We start from the raw sequence: 21,323 nt of genomic DNA on the forward strand, positions 1-21,323 counted from the left end.
TCATGCAACACCACTGCTAAGTTACTGATCACTCCCACAAGGACCCATAGAGCATTTGGGATTTACAGCATTTTGTGGAATTTCCCAGATGGCATTTTGTGGTGATTCCTCAATTTACCAAATTCCACAATAAACTTCTGGATTCTGGAATTCACTTGTCCCCACAGGTAGATGTGTGATCTGTGGACATCTGATGTGCATTCCGTATTTAAGAAAAATAGCGGGCATGCAACACAATCACCTAGCTAAAGCTGATTCATAGCTGTTCAAGTATTTTTCACCAGCTTACTAGCTAGCTGTCATAACAGTGTTCAATAACAGATAGCTGAATTAGTCGATTTCATTCTAGCAGAGTACTTACGCCAGAATTCAGTAAACACAGTTTACTTTCTAAATACAGCAAAAATCACCCATTTGCATAGAAGGCATATTACACTGTCTAGCCAGAGTGAGCACAATGACTTTCAATACCTTTCTAATGCTGCCCAAAAATTCATTAATTAGCTAAAGCCTGATTTACGCTTCTGCGTCGAATCGACGGCGTACCCCCGCAGAGCCCTCTGTGTCGCCGCGTACCCCTCCGCCGGCGCCTGACGTGCACCTCCAAAAAACTAACTTCGCGTCGAGGTGACTCAGACCGCAAAGGCTGCGATTGGTCCGCTCAGTACATCATTTCCGGCATTTAGCTTTTCCGGTTTCTCCCTCCCGCTATGCCGCCATTTGTTTCGCGATTGACCCTTCAGAAACCACACTTCCCCTAGCGTTATGGCGGTGAATTGCACAGCGACGCAGAGCAACACATTCAACCCCGACACAGAACTTGGAAAGGTTCACAAAGGCGTCGAAGCGACAGCGGGGGTACGACGCAGAAGCATAAATCAAGCTTAATTCTATAGCTTTTTGCTTCTTTCCAACAATGGACAAAAATCAACATACCGATATGACGAAAAGACAAGTGGATTTGACCTGTGCATGTGGAGTGACACATAGAATGAGTATCTTATCCTTAACCCCAGCAGCCAGGTCAGGTCCTCAGGTGTTTAGCAGCCTTCAGTAGGAATCATTAGCCAAAAATTCACAATCAGCACTCTAAGTACTCAGGGCGATAAGACCCAGAATAAGGTCCTGGTGTTTGCCACCTTTCTTTACTGCATTTAGGTTGCAGGGCATTCTCATTCAGACAGCCAGACATTTCTAACCCGAGGGCAGAAAGCAGAAAACAATCACTTGCCTCCATTGTCAGTCCTCTTGAGGGCACCATCCTTGTGGGGACACAGTTCACACCTCTGAAAAGGAAAAGAAACCTGAGTCACGTGCCACTTGCACACTGACAGCTGGGACCTGCAAACATGCATCTCTCAGTGTACAGCAGAACATGCACCCCCATAACCAATCCAGCACACACTACACCACACTCAAAGAAAGGAACTACCGATAATGCGCTTTAAAATGGCTGTGATCCAACATCTCTCACATCGAGCGGTAGCTACAAATCAGACTGGATTTGAAGGTCTGCTTCGCACAATGCAAAGGTCTCAGAACCTGACATTCTCAAAAAAGGATCTTCTGATCTGATGTACAGGATCAAAGCTTTCATGACAACTTCAGGCTACTTCTTATGCAATCTGAAACAGGAGGGAGATGCGGATCAGACACCACTCCGTGTTGCCAGTCAGCGTCCCGGCACCTGAGGGGTTAGAAGTGCTGTGCAGGCAGGGGCTGGGGGAAGGGCACAGTCAACGCGGGAACCTATAGGCAGACACAGCAGAGGTGCCCAGCGCCAGCCAGACAAGCTGCATGTTTGAGGAATGGGTGGAAGATGGGGTCGGAGAAAGTTCAAAGGACACCAGGAACCGGGACTCCTGAGCAGCTTGGTCAGTCGAAGCACCCATTCCTTGAGCAAGGTGAGCCCTACATCTAAATACATCGCAAGCTTGAGTCTGGGCTGTGTTATTACTGGACGATGACCAGGAATTTGCAGCAGTACAACATGATCGATGTCAATTCTTTAGGTTTACTTGGAACTACATTTTGCATGCTCGTCACAGTAAATTAGGCTTGGGCTCTGTGAAGAAGCAATCTTCACTGGCATGCTCTCCACCACATTTACATTTAAGACTGTGAATATGTGATGTGAGGGCCCTGTATGCTAACATCATTTTACAAACCACATAACAGCAAACCTTTATCACATCACCCTTTGTTAGTGTGTGCATGAAAATACATTGCTGTCCAGACCTCTTGTTTAACTGACTGTTTCGCCACACCTCCTAATTGAGAATACCAGGTGGTACAAATGAGAGTGGAAAATTATAGGAGGGGGAGAGAAAGGGCAGAACAGGAAGGCGTAAACTGTGTAAATATTATACTTGTTTTAACCATTTTAAACCTTTTTACTTGTGCCTCTTTTCATTTGCTCTATTTTGTAATAGTCTGTTTTCTTAAACTGCATTCTCACATTTTTCAAAGAATATTTTTTATGCAAGAAGCAATCCATCAGCTTTGTCACAGTGTTGGAAAATCTAAAGTTCTTCTCACTTAAACCCGGCGTGCTGATATCTTGAATTGTGACAGTTGTGAGTGGGTTTTATCCACTACAGGGCAAGTTAACCTGACTACAGTCTTTCAGGTCCTTAAAATATAACCTATAATCTCCAAAAATGATCGACACAGCACTCCTGGAATAGCAAAAGAAGGAAAGATCATCCTAGAGCAGCTCACCTTTCAAGTAAGACAATTCATGCCCGCTGTGAAAGTTTTACCAATGTCCCATGTAACGAAAGGGTTTTATGTGACATGTAGGTCCCAATTAACGGTATATATTTCTACAGTTAAGATAAGGATATTCAAGTAGTATGTTTTAACTGAAATTACAGCACCTCTCAAACACACAGGCTGTGGTTTTAAGTAACCAAAAACAAGCCTGCAGACTGAAAACTCTCTTCAGGCTGCACCTTGGCTCCCTGAACCCAGACTCATCTCTCAGATGACACTAATGTCTTGATTACTGGTACACCTTCTCGTTGCTACTGTGGCTCATATTATATCATCGCCTTCACTGTGGCACTTGTGTATGACAGAATGTTGATTGTAGCATTGTGTTACACAATGGCACTGTTTCAATCGCGCTGTGATTTTACATCCACACTGCAGGTCCCCTGCCCTTACTGCAGGCGCCATTTAATTTGCTCTGGATATGAGCACCTGCTAAATGACGATGCAAAATGGGAAAACATCGAGAACAAGCACGTCTGCACAGGGCCTCCTTGTTAAGGATCTCAGCTGCTGCTATTGTGCCGACATGCCAGCCTGATAAGACAAGATAAATAAAAATTAACTCATACCGTTCATATGCTCTCACCTGTGACAATCTACAGATATTTAACATCAGGCTGTAAAAGCACGCATTGGTGGAACAAAATGAGGTGTGTGCAAATGGACAGGCCACATACCCATGTATTCATAGTTTTTAAACTTTTGGCCAGTCTCTCGTCCTCCTCATCTCTGTGCTGGCTGGTGGACCGTCCTCCTCCATCTGGGGCCAGCTGACTGGGCTTTCTTCCCTTCCACCCCTTAATCTTTAGTACGGTGGGGAGGCACATGGAACACACACGAGGCTTGTTTTTAGTAAACGGGGTCACTGCTGCACCTGATCTGTAGTATGCTGGGTGTAGCCTGAGACACCTTCCCCCCACACACACGCACACACACACACACACACCCACACCCACACACACACACACACGCACGCATACGCACGCACAATCCTTAAAGCACTGCACTGGGACAAGCTAGCATTACACCAAAGTTTCTTTTCAGGCATGAAGCTACTACATATTTCACTTACGACTGAATCAAGGACAGGGTGACCAGAAAAAAGAAACCTGCAGTAAAATTTATCATGGGGGTTTTCATATAGGTTCTATCCTAGAGTGGTAAGTCTTTCACAACATCAGCAGATGTCACCATTAAAATAAGGCCAGAATCTCAACCCTTCATCTGCATTCACCATAAATCAGTCTTCTGAAAACTGCAGTGCAACCAGCACTCTGCGTTCATCCAAATCTCCCAGCAGTCACCCAGAGACAAAATCTGAAAGCCTCTTTGGGGGAAAAAAAGTCATCCAAATGAACAACTAATTTCTACAATAATTATTTGCATTAAGACATTACTCAGCATCTAGAGATTTTTATTTGTAAAACGACTTCTCCCTGCTGTGATTAGTAGGAATTAATGGCTGACACAGGAGTGACCTCATGGTCCCAAGTGCTCTATGTGGTGCCACAACCCACAGAGGGACAGCATTGTAAAGGAGAGAAGAGGGGGTGGGCGCACTCTGGCATTTCCCTCGGTCCCCATAAAAATAACTACATTGTCTACACTAAAGAGTCGCCATTTAAGCGTTTCACTTCTATTAACCAAACACCTCCTGGAGAATTCGCAGAAATTCAGCTGCTCTCCGTTTCTTCCCCTCCACTCTGCATATACTCTTCCAAATGCATGCGCGCACACACACAAACCATACATATGCATCATCACAGCTTGGTGGCAGTTCAGCTCCAGTAACTCCACCGTAAAGAAGATAGCATCACTGCACTGTCATGTTCACCTCTAGAGACTGTCCTGAAGAAATTCTCCCCTAACGGATGCAAGAATGTGTTTGCAATATGAAGAAACGATGACTAGAGTCTCCACATCAGCGTACCAACATCGCTGTTAAGGACCACAGCACCCACGTGGGGGCCAGGGGGTACCTAAAGTCCTATCTTGGATCTTTGTGGAGAGATGGAGCTGGAAGGACACGCGCTACACTGCCCCACCTTTAGGTGGTCCTCATTTAACACCAGCTTTAGTTGCTTCAAGCTTTATTTGGATCAAATTCCATCCATGCATAGTACTGGCAAACAAAAAAATGAAACAATCAAGGCCAGTAGATCACTGTTAAGTTAATTGCCTTTTGCTTATAAGATCTACATATTCAACAACGTCACAGGCCTGATCAACTGACTCAGAGGAGGCTCTCAGCTTAAATGCAGTGGCAACAATCCTCAATCACACGAGGTCCCAAAGGCTTGCTAAAGCATTTAACAATTACTATAACACTCTACTTCTACAGCAAACATAAGACTGAATCAATGGTAGAATTCCAGTTAGAGGATAAGCGTGTGATTTAACAAGTCTGTGTGTGATGGAGTTTGGTTTAAAAGCCTCGGTGATCCTTAGGTTAATCAAGTACTGAAGGATATGCAAGTACTAATCAGGCTGCTAATACTTCTGTGACTTGTTTTAAAGAATCACATGGGAAGACCAACGACCAGGAAAATATGATGTGATGTGTTGTAATGCTTGTCACCACGGAGGTGGCCCTCCTTTTCCAGCTAAAATGACTGTGCTACTGTGTGTATACGGACACACCTGGAGGCCCCTGGAGTCCTACATACCTAGACAGGTCATCCAAGAAAACACAGAGATGGACACTATGGTTCAATTCTCCCAAAAGAGACAAAGACTACTTTCCCCAGAATTGTGTTTTATGACCTTTTAGCTTTAACCCATTTGTAATCCACCCATATTCTACTTATATATTCTACTTACCTAAAGCAACTTTATCAGGTGCCCTCACTCGGGGAAACGCTTTAAATTTAACAATGTAATGTAAGAAAGCAGACACATTCAGACACCGACACATTTCAGAGTAATAAAATGCCAAGTATACAATTCGGCCATGACCCTCTGTTTTTATGTAACTGAATTCTTCATATGCCTCGCAGTATGACTGCCACCCAACAGCTGGTGTGAAGTCTGACTCTTCTGTTATGAGAAGCACAGAGGGTTTACACAGAGGGCAAGTGCAGGTAGGGGTGGATTCCTCCTGTTTGCGTTTCAGTCTCAGTTCTGTTTGCAGAAAGCAGGACAAAGATGCCTCTCCCAAATGAGGGGATAGATTAGTGGGCGGATAGTACGATTCCAGCCCTGTGCTTCTGTTCCACCTCAGTTTGGAGATGTGACGTGCTTCACCGGGGCAGATGGAAATGACATCTGTGCTTAAGACAAAGTAGCAAGCTCTTTAAACTGCCACAGGGACCTGGCTCAGGCTGGGGCCTTGGACTATGAGGAAGCCTGTTACACCACAGTTTGTGTCATCTACCTGACTGTTATTGTTCGCTGAATAAGCTACCTTGGAAGATCGAGGCGTTTACAAGAGCATTGTGTTTGTGTCTCCACAGACGACCTAAACACACAGGCTCAAAACGGGTTTACGTAATCTCTACACGCAAGCAATGTCATCAACCTAAGCCAATATCTCCCCTCCATTTTAAAGAATGCATAAATTTACTAAAACCGCGTGAAACAGAAATACTAAGAAGCCCACCCACATTATAATCACGTTCAGGGAACTTTCATCTTGTTAATCAGATTCAATCCATCTTCAGAAAAGTTCTGTGTATACCAGCCTAACGACTGTACATCTCCACCCTGATAATGCACAGAGTGACTGAGTATGTGGGTAAGCTGTATAAGTGTGTGTGCCTGGCTCAGCAAGCTCACAGAAACTGAAACAAATCGATGGACAAGATATCCAACCTGTGAGGCTGTTTATTCACATATAAATTTATACAAAAACTGCCTCAACCTAGGGAACCACAACATTACTTTATCTATGAAGCCAAGGTAAAAGATAATTCCACACGTAAGGTAAGAAACCACAGGACAAACTGGTCAAGATCCCATAGTGTTCACGCCACATAGACTTGCATAGGACAAAAGAGGAAAGCGTTATCACAAGAAAGGCTACATTTAATCTCCATATCTAGTGGGGAAATCCCTGTTTTCATATTTCAACTGAAAAGATGGAAAAGCTTGTAGCCAAGGTGTTGTGCGTTATAATTTTGCTTTACAGAACTTGGTCAAGGTCAGAGCCCTTTTCGGAACACAGAACTGAGCCTGTCTGCTCACCCCAAACCAATACGCTGTTTCTACAGACCAGGTTTCTATTTCTTGGGGGTTTTATTTGGCGTCGGGCTGGAGAATGCTCTGGTGCACATTCCAATTAAATCACAGCGATTCAAGTGTTACATGTTTATTGCATGTAAGCACCCTGCATGTTCCAGAAAGGACGATGTACCGCTTTATATGGCACTGCTTCAAGTGTATCAAAGCTTAACCTTTGCTGAGGAGACTCTTCATTTCCTGTAGACCGCAAGCTTCGGGAGGCAGTGGTGTACAAGGTATTTGGAGACTTGTGTCCCTGCACAGCTACACGTAGGCCGAGATAAAAATAACACAGACATGAACATGCACAGATTCCATACAGACCAGTGGCCATGGAGATTAGGCTTGGCCAGGCTATAAGAGCTCCACTTCTTAGTCCACTTGTAATGGGATGATTTTTGAGAAGATTAGTGAGCAAAAACAGGAATATGCAAAATATTGTGTGGCTGGAGGTCCTTCTCAGAGTACAACCCCATGAGTGTACATTTACATGTATTCATTTTACACAACACAAGTGTGTAAAATCTTGTGAATCTATAGTGGTCAACTGTGTAAGCACTTGAACCCTGCGTGGCAGTTCTGATGGGAGGAATGCGATTGGCAAGCAAGCTGATCAGCCAGCACTGCACAGAAAACAGTTCTTGTGTTTTGTCACTGGCACTGGAGGCCCAACAGTGTGGTAAACCTTTACTAATGGGAGAAATAAGAATGAAACCCTTTGTTGGGGGCAAAAAAATGAAACAACAGTATAATATCTGACCAGAGAGATAATGCAATAAAAAGAAATGTGTGACTGCCATTTCAAATGAAGTGTAAAATGTGTCTGTTTTTACCTTTTATAAAATAACATTTCTTTAATTGTTCAGAGAGTTCCTTTTTCTTGACAATTTCTATGACAATTCCGTAATTTGTACTGGGAGAGAACTACTCGAAAAAGATAATTCAATGCGATAGGCTTATTTAAACACCAAGGCTGCAAGCAACAAAAGACATCCACTATTCCAGAAGGAAGTGTCTAAATTATTTCTATTTTTTGAATCACAACTAACCTTTTGACGATAAATAGGGCACATGGTAAACTTGTCAATTAGCACAAGGCCTGTTTTTGCCATTGCTGAAGCCACAGATGCAGCCCTTTTTCTATGTTAAATCCTGACATAGTTTCATCATATTCATCTTCAACTACCTGTATACCTATACAGACTAACAACTAAATAAGGTTAAAAAAATTCTACATAATACACACATGTATGTTGCAATTTGAAGCCACTGTAATTATATCAAGTTCACTCTTATTCTGTGTTTATTGCTGGGAGACACTTCCTGTCCGGGCTGAAACAGCTCTCCCTCCCAAGAAATGATGCCCTGAAAGTTGAAAGAGTGTGAGGCTATCCACCTGCATTCCATCATCAGCAAGTTGGTGAGAACACAGACACTGACACTGTGCTTCCCAGTTTCCAAGCTGTACCTGAGGATAAGCGCAACACTCGACTGAAAAATACTGATCAAAGCAGCGCACATAAAAAGTACTGTCTCAAAGACCAGCACTCAAGCAGTTAGGACTGTGAAAACATCCATTTTCTGTTGTCAAAACATCTGATTTTCATCATGTCCTGGCACAGATTTTCCTCTGTCTTGGGCTGTGAAGAATTTGCAGTCTTCACTATACATACTTACAGCTGAAAGAGTTGCAAAGGTGTCAAACCGGGTTTCAATACAAGCTTTTAACAGGTGCAAATTTAAACAAAGATGAACTGCTCGTGATCATGGACAGCACTATTCAGAGAAATATCGGATGATGTATCAGCCTACCTGCTGTTTCAATCATCAGTGTCAATCTCAGGCCTAGTAAAGCCATATCCACCCACCTCTATTATGTGTTATATATTGCAAGCTTCCTTGCTACATACATAAAATGATGCTCAGTGAACAAAAACTGCAATTTACAAGTGATTTGCTAGCCAACATGGTTAGTTAGTAAGCTAATGGTGATATTTTTTAACCGCAAACAAGCTAAAGTAATGAGCATTAGTGTTAGCAAACTGTTACCTTTAGCTGGCTTCTACTCTGAATTAAAATTAGCTGTATATCTAATCAGAAAAAAGAGTCGAAATTCCCTGGCAGGGATGGCCCCTTTCATGCAACCTTTCTTTTCGGTCACATCAGACATCAAAATGTTCAAAAATCATTGGAAATTCCCACTGGTGAAGAACAAAGCTCCTCAAGGCTTGACCACAAATTATCCAATAACCCTAGATCTGGGTGTGCTTGACAGTTATGGAGTTGTGCGTTATAATACATAATTTACAATAGAAAGGATTACAATACAAATAATGATTTACCAGTGCAAACTGTGATTTAGGAATATTAATATTTCGGACATAGAATTCACTTCAAAGTCCCCCACCTTAGCACTCCCAGAAAAAGTACACTTACCACCCTAGCAGCACGCTCCTGGGATTCGCATTTTCTACAAAACCAGGGGCCGGTAGGGACTTGCACGATCCCATAGCACGCTGCACATAGGACAAAAACAACATTAAAAGGCGTGCATTTACTTATTCACTGTACAGCCGCAATAACATTTAGTGGAAATTGTGCATGTTACACTGTGTGTGTGACGTCTTTCCCAGCAAATAATAATATGCAAACATCAACCTACTTCAGGCTACAGAGAAAAGGATGGGCAGACAGTAGTAGAATTCTACCTCTGGTAAGTGCTTGACAGTGTTTCTAATTTCTCAAAGCACTAAGACAACTAGATGACATGACCAATTAATTCCAATACCAGGGGAAGTATTTTCACTCGTCTGCAACTTGTGAACACCGCAGATAGCAATAATGTGATGGAGAGCTAGACTACACAAAGCTGACATAAAATTTGCATCTGATCAACAAATGTACATGGAAAGAAAAGCATCAGTTGAACACACACAATAATCTGTTTTTGTTGCACATTTCCACAAAAAAAAGAGACACTATCATCAGCTCTGAAAAGTAAGGCACAGTCAACCACAATCAGGTGTTATGGTTTTCTGCCACTTCAAATTCCAATTTTATTGAAAAGTTTCTTTGAGAGCGAGCACCAGGCCCTTTGAGAAATGATTTTTCACAGTCAACAGAAACTTTCCAGCCTCTGGCAGTTGTCATGTGGCTCTGCAGTCATGGTGAAACTGCCTTTCTGACAGGGGTTATGAAGAACTGTTTTACACATACTGTACTTTTTTGTTTGTTTGTATTTCCTAACCAAATCTCAGCATTCTCCAATGTTTGTTTTTCTTTTCCTTCACAGGGAAATCAATTAAGGCTTAATTCCAGGCTCAGCAAAACTAGGGAATTGCAACTGAACCTTCCCACACTTCTAGATAATATCTGCAAGTTGACAACGATAATAAGTGCCTCGTAGTATGTGTGTATGTGTGTGTGTGTGTGTGTGTGTGTGTGTGTGTGTGTGTGTGTGTTGGGGGGGGGCTGTTTGTGGTTGATATTGGGTTCTATTCATATTCTCTGGTTTGAATAATTACATAATAATTTAAGACGTGGCAAGTTGACGATACTAGGTACAATTAGCCAGTTGTTAGCACGGATGCAGACAATTCATGCACAAATGAAGTTTCCATACTGACCTATCAAGACAAGGGGAAAGCGTTGAAAACTCTCTTTACCTAGTTGTTTAAGGAAATGTTAAGTCATGCTAAGGGAAAGTCGTGTCAATAACGACTATTATCGACGTAAAAGATGTTTATCTAAATAACCCGTTTGGTTCTCTAACAGTTGTCAAATCTGGCTTCTTCTCTGCCGCCGGATGGCATACGCCGGAGAAGTTATCTACCATTGACAAGTATGAAATAACGTCCACGTGAAAACTCCACCAAAGAAACTTGGTGACGCGAACCATTTTGCACATATTTATGGTGCTTCTGCCTGGCTTCCTAGCTAGCTACAGCCCATTACATTAAGAGATGAATATGGAATTAACCGTCTAACTAAGCTTAGTTTACTGTGACCTAAAACTACGTAGCTAGGTCATAAAGCTAACTTGCTAGCTAATGTACACGATCCGAGAAAAAAATAGCTAACCTTTGCTAGTCGGGGCTGACGTTATAGTTTTCTAGCGAACGTTAGGTGCATATGGCAAACCTGTCTAGGTATACGGCTAACTGATCTATCTGGCTACATATGCAACCACGTTGGCTAGAATAACGAACGACAACCCCAACCCCCCTTCTTTACTCCTCCGGCAGCCATTCAAAACACGTTCCCGTCGCTCTCTTCGTACCTAGCGGCTAGCTAGCTAGCTGGCTAGTTAGCTTAAATGCACACAGGCCTCGCTGCCTGAACTGACTCTGTTCGTAGAATAGACAACAAGACAAGAACAGATTCGCGTTTATACCGTAAAATGTTGCGGCAGAAAGCATTTTACCTTGATGAACAGCAACATTACAGCCATGCCCGTCACAGTAAACCAGTGGATTTTCAGCCCAGCCTCTCTCATCTGAGCAAACGCAGCAGCCTCCAATCATCTCCTTCATATTATTCGCGAAGTAGTCGTCTTCTACTGCCAAAGACGGCTCGCTGGATACCATCTAAGAGGAAAAGCAAGCATACACAAAAAAAGGCTGAACAGGCGTTCACATGCGATCTTCTTTATCTTGCGAATTGCTTCAGGTTCCACTTCCTTGAAAAGCCATGTTGTTTGGTGGTGTTTACTCTCCTTACTACCACCGTAATATTTCGGTCCACACGCAACGCAAGCACACTGGGGACCCGCAGCCGCGGCGTGAGCGCATGCGCTCGCAGTGACAGTGCGAACAAGGAGGCGATAGATTGGCTCGGCGAGAGGTTTCTTTTCAGGGCAAAATGTCTTTGGCTTTGGTTATGGGAACCGCAACGCCATTTTGGCTCTACGTCTTCTGTCGTACTATACTAGACTAGTAGGTAACGTTAAGTAAACCTTTGGATTGTAGAGGTAAGATTTTTGAGGTTTGTACAACGCGCTTATTCTTTAGGATAAATGTACTGAAATGCATGGGGGATGTGAGAAGTCATAAAAAGCGCAGCTAGCAACCTATAATTGAAAAGCGTCACTTGATTACACATAGAGGAATAGTGATGGATACTTTAGGAGGGCTAAATTGTGTAAGTTTTGTTGGAGCTCAACTAGATTCCGTTTGTTGGACTCTATTAGCACTAAGATAGCTAGCTAGCTAGTTACATTTTTTTTTCTAATTGACTATACTAGTTAGCAATGGGAACACATCGAAATAAATCCCTGTTTTTGTCGGCAGTGTTCCGTTTTTCCATAATATTTAAATAGATTTTTCCACATTCTTGTTATGGTAAGATGTAACGATGGTTTAAGTGGTATTTTTCGCTCTTTCGTTTCGATCTCTGCCCGCTCTTACTTCATGTTGGTACTATTGCTACTATACTGTACAGTCGCTAGATGTTAACCGCTGTTTTCAAGTCAGTCAAGGTTGCTTGAGATGCATTTTATAGGCATTACTGAAAATTCGCGTATACGTCACATTTGAACCTTGTGTTGAAAAGTGCTCTAAAAATACAGATAAAATATCCACCAATTTGGAATGGAATGCGCATGTGTATGTAGGCCTATGCTTACCTATAGCAAAAATAAGATTTTTACAAGCTTATACCACAGATGGTGTAGTATTTTCCATGGAATGCACTCTGTCGCCTTTTCCCATGGCTAAACGATATTTTCTAGTTACGTTTGGAAATTCAATGCTAGTTTGTTATTGTCGTTGATCAATGGGGCAACATAATAAGCAGTTAAAGTATTTAAGATGGATTGCATGCTCCAACACGTCAGAGACATCCTACAGTTTAAAAATGGTTTCCCCTTTATCAACGTATAATACAAACGCCCATATCTGTAGTTACGATAATACGTTCGTTTCGAAGCAGCATATTTAAAAATCAAGCTTAAAATTGCGTATGTATGTAAATGTACATACGGATTATGATAACCAAACCGTAATAAGTAAGTTTTCACTGTACTATGTAATCTACTCACTCATAATATATCATGCATTGCTCATACTGTATGTGTGACCCATGCGTCTTGACAATACTATTTGTAAGCGTTGGCCGCAAAGCCTGTCTGTTTCTTCATCATCTAAAATGTTACACGTTATACAGTACCTATTAAGAAATTTCCACCGTCTCTTAATTTGTCATTTTAACGAATTTGTGGCGACTGATTCCACCAAGGCCTAATTTAAATGATCCCATTCACAATACTGATTTAATGAGGTTAAATGTTTCTGCAGTATTCTGAAAAGTACTACACGTCAACAGTACTCTATAATTCTCTAGTAACATGTTGATGTTTTTCTTCTGTAGTTTGCAAACACAGCTGGCCTTTACACATTCGTTTCTACTAGAATGTAGAATTTAAAGTGTCTTACACTGCAGTTTTGTTTTTTTTCTGTAATATTGAACTCATGACAATAAAGCATACATTTGAATTTTGTGTTGCTGTGTACCAGATTGTCTGTCCATGTGTTCATAGATATTGCTTTGGAGATCACAGTTTCCATCTGTCTGAATGCATATTCCAGATGTAATATGCTGAGGTGCAATCAATGACATTTTTTGTGAGCTTACTGTATGCAAACCAGAATCAATCACTAGGTCTTACACTTAAAACAAAAAAAGTGTCATTAAATTGGATCAAAGATTCATAATTTTCTTCAACATGGAAACTAGCAACAAGGCCCTTAAGATGCATAAATGTAGACAGTATGCCTGTCAACAGAGTAACATTTGGTAAAACAACAGATTGTAAAACACATCTGTTTACAGCTGTGATGGGTAAATTAAATTATATGCCATCTCTGTTAATTGAAGAAGAAAATATGGAAATAAATATACATGCTTCCCTAACAGGATTATCATTCTTTTTTTTCTGTTTCTTCATTTTGAAATTTAATCATTGCATTCTCTTGGTCTTCATTATTGAAGAGGAATGGATTGGATATTGCAAACACTGGCATCACTACCAACTGAATAGTCTTGGTTTCCAGAGAAACGTAATATGTTTGCCAGTAATTTAAGGGGGCACACGAACCCTCTCAGTGTAATATGGAAAATGAAAGGTCTCTGGGAATAACTGTCAATTATTTGCGTTAATTTTGGAATGCGTAAATGCAGAGTCTACATTGGGGGGGATGTGAATTGTGAAGCAGGAAAACCTATTACAGTTCAGGAGAACAAAGAGGACTGGAAGGGCAGCTGTTGAAGTGAGCCAACCCACTGAAATAGCAAATGATTTTTTACAACTTACACTTGATTAAGTCTGGGCCTCACCACAGTCCCTTAACTGAGAGAGAGAGTTATGTTTGAGAGGCCAAATTGCCTCTACTAGTACCACAATTTAAAGCCCTAACTGAATTTTTAAATGACAGTTCTTTGACAGGAGACTGGCAATGTCTTTTGCTGTTGTCTTGTTAAAGGTCTAAAAGTGCCCTAGCTACAGGGTTTATGACACAGGGTTTGGTTTCATCACGTACTGCAAAACAGCTGCATGTTATCCTCACCTAGATGAAATAGTTCATACATTTTCACTAGCATAAAGGACACATTAATCATTTACTTTTTCCATTTGTACTAGTTTATGTAATGTCAAAATGTCTACAAATTTCTACATACTGTCAAAATATCCCTCCCTCTCTTCAGTTTTCCAAATGATAAGCAGTAATGAGATATTTTAAAGACAAGTAGAGGAATAATATTTAGTTCATATTAAATTCGGCCACATTTTTTTGTTATTCTAGAGACACCAGACATCTTCTTTCATCCTATTCTATAATTCTACAATACGAGTTTGACTACCCAAAGGAAGTTATTCTGACATTGGGACTGAAGATATTCTCTTAATTTTGTCTGGTATTAAGTGGTTGTTTTATATTTTGAACACAATTTAAAATTGATGCATGTGTGGTTATGTGTATGTATATCACCGTGTCCTTCAGCACCCAGTTTGATGCCACACACACACACACACACACACACACACACACATATTCTGAAAGAAAGATATTTCTGCAAATGAAAAAGCACCACCTCTGCAAAAGCGCCTCCAAGACAGTTCAAGTATATAATAATCTATTTATAGTGTTTTGCACTGTAGGCTAATTGTGCAAGAACTGCAATGAAAATGAATGGCTGAATGTTTAATTATAATTTTCCATCTACATTTAACACGAAGCCATAAAGCACTCCCAGAGCTTGAAAATGTATTCTTAAGAAGCTTGAAATTGTAATCCACAGCCTTCATCCATTTCTTGATGGTTTGTCTGAAGGGAAGTAAAAGAGGAAATGCACTCCTTCCTCTCAAACTGATGCAGTAGTGAGTTGGGTGGAAACCTGCCTGTCCTGCCCCAGAAGCCGGGCCATGCTGATCAGCCGCTGTAGCGGAGGAGAACGGAGCGGTGCAGCGCGGTCTTCCCTGCTCCTTCACTCAGTGGAGAGGTCTGAACCCCAGCACTGCACAGGCAGGCATCGGGAATAAACTAGCAGCGCAGACATCTCTGCTCTACTCATGATGTGGCGGCAAAACCGCACCACAACTGAAAGTCTACAGGAAAGGAGCTCCTCCTATACGTTCTCCTTTGCTTCAGTAGCTCACATCAGTTAGGCACAGTAACGCCCAGAAGATCTTCCAAGGCCAGTTCTAAAATGACAGTGACATTAGGTATGTGGGACAATATTATTGTATTGGTAGTCAAACATTATTTTTCCCTTTACCTTCAGATATTTAAACAAGTGGTTCTTTTGTGACAGCACTTGCACTATATCTTATACTGTTGCAAATATATATCTTCCATTTAGTTGAACAGAATGAAAATGTGTAAAAATGCTTTTTTCACAACTTGAATTTGAGACAAACCATGGTCTGGACAGTGTTGTTATGGTTAGATTGAACAAAAGCTTTACTTTGGAAATCTGTAAGAGAGCAGCAAACACTATTAAAATGCACACTACTTAAACATTGGCTCAAGGTATGAGTACATTGATTGTTTCAGTCGAGAAAAAAATGCCTCTACCTTCAACAATTGTTTTTCTCCCACTCATTTGCCATGTCAAACGTAATTACTAGTGGGAAGGTACAACCATGGATCAAAATGCATAATATATTGCAACGTTTGCCATATGCTTGAATTTGTTAAGCAGAAACACCTCTTGGCGGTACAAAGGAAAGCAGCAATTACACCTATTCTGTTGCAATTAAAGGAAACGGGACACTTTCCTCTGTGTCACACCTTTAAACACTGTGCATGGCTGAAACTAGCAGAGTTTGAGACTCATGCAAATTAAGCAGTTGGAGAACATGGCTTCACTTAGGAGGCGTGAAGATTGATGTCAGAGGTAGACTTCTCCGAAACTGTTAATGGGGCTTGGGCATTTTAGCATGGAATGAACTTAATCACAACATATACTTCCCCAGAAAAATATGATTTCCAACTACACCAGCAGTCTGTAACTTGCACATCAGGGTTTCAAAAGGCCACTGTGATGATTAAATGTATGCTGAGATCCAATGCTTTAAGAGCCTTTGGGTAAGTTCTTGATTAATATAAAACTTGTCAACCTGGCATTTTGGTAATAATACAAATAATCAAAAGACATGTAGCAGGTCAACACAGAAACTAATAACCAGTTCTCAAATTATATCAAAGGGAATCAATGAAAATAATTATTAGATGTTTCAAAGGTTCCATGATGGTGGATAAAAAATCCACATTAATAAAGTAATATTTAACGTAATATTATCATATAATTGTAATTTGCCATTTATTTCAAAACAAGATAATGTTAATTTATCTTTAGAGTTTTGAACTATTCTGTAAAATTGAATTTTATAGGGATTTTCTTCTCCCGTTCTCTAGTTTATTTTTGTTGCATGTGCATCCTGGAAACAGTATTACAGATCTCTCCGAATCACACTCAAGTCCACGCGCAAAGCACTCCAATGCTTAGCCTTTGTGACGCAACATACCAGTTTGATTTGGGTGAGATATACAACTGACAAGGCCTCCACACTCACCACATATTCCAGAGCAATGATTCATTTGCCCTCTGTCATACGTCATCAGTTTATTATAACCACTTACATTACCTCATTTAAATCAAACTCACTTAACTGGCCCTGCTGAGATACATGTTCACCAGAGTACACAAATAAAAAGAAAACATCATTACTGGAATAGTTATTGAACCATTTAATGTTGCACACACATTTTATCACTGTGTAAGTACTCTTCAGGATGGGGGGGGGGGGGGGGGACTAAAAAGGGCATTTTGTGTCAACAACTGTGTTCTACTGCTATACTCCAAAAGCATAGAAAAGCTTATGGGCAAATCAAGTCACCTTTAAACAAACTCACATGCCCTTTTTTGTAAAAATGAAACTTGAGATAGATGAAAACATGAGGTCTACAAATCTTTTTTGTACATGAAAAATACTGAATATGGCTTACATTTCATAATTTCAGATACAAAATTTGTGGTAGCATTCAGCAGCATTCTCTGTGCAGCATTGTATTTGGTGTAACCTACTCAACACCTCCTCACCTCTGACATATGCTCTAACTAAAATTCTGGTTAAGAATCATTAAAAATGAACACATAACAGAGCTTGCAGCATTTTGACAACATGCCCAGGCCAACCAGAAACTATCCATCTTTAAAACAACCAAATCGTGTGGTATATTTCTGGTGACCTGGATATTTTGCAATAATCTAAGACAGTGGATTTCTGATGATATTAAAGGAATGTAAATGCAACTCTTGCTTGATTGCAAAATTATTTGCTAAAACAAAGCAAATTGCATTTACACACATCCAAAACCTGAATCTTTAGTTTAGAGATTCAGTATGAAGACAGCAATAAGTGAATATATCATTTGAAGGATAGTCAAAACGGGCATCGCTAAACTTACTACAAGAGAACAGAGGACAAAACTAAGCCCTGATATCACACCAAAACACCAAACAGCTGCTAACTGCAATCGTGTGAATTTATGTTGACAGGGACTCTCCACATAAATAGAAAAATATTCCATTTTCACGTTCTGGTTTGTTCTACTTCGTTAAATATTTTTTCTGATTTAATCTGAGTCAAAGTCTGCAGTGAAATGCGAATTTTAGTCCACCAGATCATCAGAAATGACGATTCTGGTACTAACAAACTGACCTGCTGGTGAGATGGATACTGGTTTGAACAATAACTAAAACGTTTAATTGCACTGGGTTTGTAATTGGTAATTAGTGGGGTGGGTCAAGTTTTGCTTCTGCCTGGCTCTTTGTCCTGAACAACGGTAAATTGAATATTGCTCTGAACGCAATTCAGGTGCTAACCAGCCTGCTTATAATTGAAAGAGCATGGTAATAATCATCCTTAACCTGTTTTGCTATTCCTCATTGAGAATTAAGAACACCTATTTGACACAGAGGAAGGTTCTTTTCCGCATTACCTGTTGGACTTTGTTTTTAGTTTGCTTGCTTTCTTGTTGTTTTAAGTTGTTTTAGATAAACACTTATGCTGGTACACTGTTGACATTCTTATTATCAGCAACTATTAACACTGCACTACATACCTACTGGAACAGTATACATGTGCTTTGTAGGTGATTAGTATATTTTACGTTTAAAAAAAAATCGCCACTTGAAAAGACACACGTCCCAACATACAGTGGTTGTTTTTACAGCCAGTGAGGTGTTAATGTGCTGTTCCTGAGGAATGTTTGCAAAACTTGCATTATGTCCTAATTTTAACTACCCTAACGAAACATATTTTAAGAGAAATTACTAGTACCGTGACTTAGTTACATCTTGTTTTATCAGGCATACAAATGTGTTGTTTTTTTGGAGAATACAAACGCACTAGGACTTGGTATCCTCCCTAGAGCTGAAGCAATAATAACAATGAGCTATTACGAAAGCTGTTACGTAATTTTTAAATGTATTGTCAAATTCGCCATTCAGTATCAAATCGACCTAACAGACAGAAATGTAAAGCATGTCATGAATGAATGATCACTGCAAAGTTTAGCGTTCTGGATTAAGCAATAATATCTTCAAATACGATCAGGAAAACAATTCAGGAAAATGACCCAAGAAATGTGAGCGAGAGAGCAGATTGCTTACCTACGGGAAAACGACACAAGAAAAAAAAAATATCAGGAAAAAAAGTCCTTTATGGACCACTACCTGTGAGGAACTGCAGCAAGAATAAGAATGTTAACAATTGTCGTTATACCCGTAAAACAGACGTTGTTAACCGTGCAGTAGATGGGAAAAGAACGATGTATTTAAACGTATTTAAATGAATACTAACTCAGCTCCACTGCGGAAATCTGATTCAGCTGTAACACAGTATAGTAACACCGGACTCAGAGCGAATATAACACACAAAGAATATTGTTTTAATTATATGTGATCTTTACATTCTCTTGTTTGGCAGGTTTTAGTCGTTACTCAATTTTTAAAGAGGCGAAGAGGTCGTGGCTGCTCGCATTACATCGCTCTTGTGAGAGGATTTACGAACTTCGATGCATCCAGTGCCGTATCCTCAGTCAAGGACGTTCAGGATGCATTGGTCAAAACAGTCTTATTTCGGAGAGTTAGCAACCTCACCTTCTGTGAAAGTAGTCCCCACCGCCCCTCCCCCAAAACATTGAATAAACCAAGCTGTTGCCCCACTTAAGTGTAGACGTTTACCAACCAAAACTGTAAATATTACATACATCTGTAAATATTTACCATTGTACACTATTTATAATATAGTATATATAATACAGTATATATATATATATATATATATATATATATATATATATATAATACTATATATATTATATATGTGTGTGTGTGTGTATATGTATACACACACACATACATACATATGCATGTGCATATACATATACCTTTCGTTTCTACCAACTACAGCCCTACTCTATTTCGTTATCTGTTTCAAAAGTACTGATGCAATAACGCTACTTAAATATTAGTGCAGTAAATGGACAAAGGAATTAACTTTTCATTTAGAATCAATTTTGTGGAGGTATCCACCAACTTCCTATGAGGGAAAATCGCTTAAGTGTGTGTGTGTGTGTGTGTGTGTGTGTGTGTATGTGTGTGTACGTGGTACATGCGCACCATTCATTATCTCGGGCCACTGTTGGCAAATACACTTAAAGTGCTTTACAGATAAAATTAATGTAGTTTTATTTTTACCAAGTGAACAATATTATCAGAGCTTAATCATTTGCCCTGGTGGCAACGCGACCTGCAAAGGGGGCCATTCAATACTTTTGGGTCTGCCTGTTCCTCATGCCCGTGTTTCTTTCTGGTCTGCCACGTCACTGATGTTAAACAAAGACTGCAACGTAGATACGTACGCCAACAAGCAATACTTGTAAAATTCGCATGTTTCTGCTGAGTACTCCGGATGAGTACAGTATATATGATGTTCCTACATATAACTGAAGCAGCACCTAATTGGTGTTCCTGTTTTGCGCAAAAGTTTTGAACTCATCCATCTGGTATTTAAATGCACGTTCGCCGCAATGGTTTAACATAATATTGAATTGAAATTGGTTTTTTTTTTTCAACACTACTCTGCGCTTTGGCCTAATCTTATGAAAAGTGAATTTAAGCAAGTGTAACGTTTTTCGATCCTTATACACAAAGTGGTCTCTGGGATTTGCGAAAATAATTGAGAAATGCTTGGCTAAACTCAATGCTCAACGCGTCTTGTGAAATTGAATATAGCCCACAGTCTTATTAATGACATGTCGTTAAAATCATTTGATGTGCTTTATTACTTAAGCTTTGTACTCAGGCTTATCTGAAGCCACAGAATTTAAAACCAATGTAAAAACAGTCCCTATATTTTCTTGTAAAATTCTGATTCTGAGTAAGTTCTTGTTATCCAGTGTGCAGTCACATTTCTGTTTTAAAACATTTGAGTCGACATGGAAGTCTGAATTTGTTTATCCTCAGGACTCGGTAACTGTAGTAAAACGATAACATAATTATTAATGAATACAACTAATAATGTTGATTCCAAACACCTACGAAAATTCAGTGTGTTGCATTTCCTAATTTTCGATGAGCAAATACCCACTGGACGGTATCTACCACGAGGAAATACAGTCGTCACTGAGCACGCATGTAGTGTACTCTGTATGGAATACGTGTTTAGAGGCCTGCAAAGGAATGGGATTGGTGGTGAATCGGGCCAGTCTGCTTCTTTACACACGTGTTAGTGAGTTATTTGCTATATTTAGAAACCCTGAGTG

At 40.3% G+C, this 21,323-nt stretch overlaps 1 protein-coding gene across 1 annotated transcript in view; it reads right to left on the reverse strand.

Annotated features, from left to right (window-relative positions):
* Nucleotides 1–11,725, reverse strand: part of mllt10 (MLLT10 histone lysine methyltransferase DOT1L cofactor) — a 59,075-nt gene extending 47,350 nt beyond the window's left edge. The window contains exons 1-4 of the mRNA XM_036555458.1: nt 11,417–11,725; nt 9,430–9,509; nt 3,453–3,578; nt 1,232–1,286 (exon numbers count right to left, since the gene is read on the reverse strand). Of these exons, the coding sequence (XP_036411351.1) occupies nt 1,232–1,286; nt 3,453–3,578; nt 9,430–9,509; nt 11,417–11,579 (424 nt within the window). The 5' untranslated portion in view covers nt 11,580–11,725. The remainder of the gene's footprint in view (nt 1–1,231; nt 1,287–3,452; nt 3,579–9,429; nt 9,510–11,416) is intronic.
* Nucleotides 11,726–21,323: the final 9,598 nt, after the last annotated feature.

Source organism: Megalops cyprinoides, chromosome 2 (genome assembly GCF_013368585.1).
Source record: "Megalops cyprinoides isolate fMegCyp1 chromosome 2, fMegCyp1.pri, whole genome shotgun sequence".
Taxonomy (NCBI): Eukaryota; Metazoa; Chordata; class Actinopteri; order Elopiformes; family Megalopidae; genus Megalops; species Megalops cyprinoides.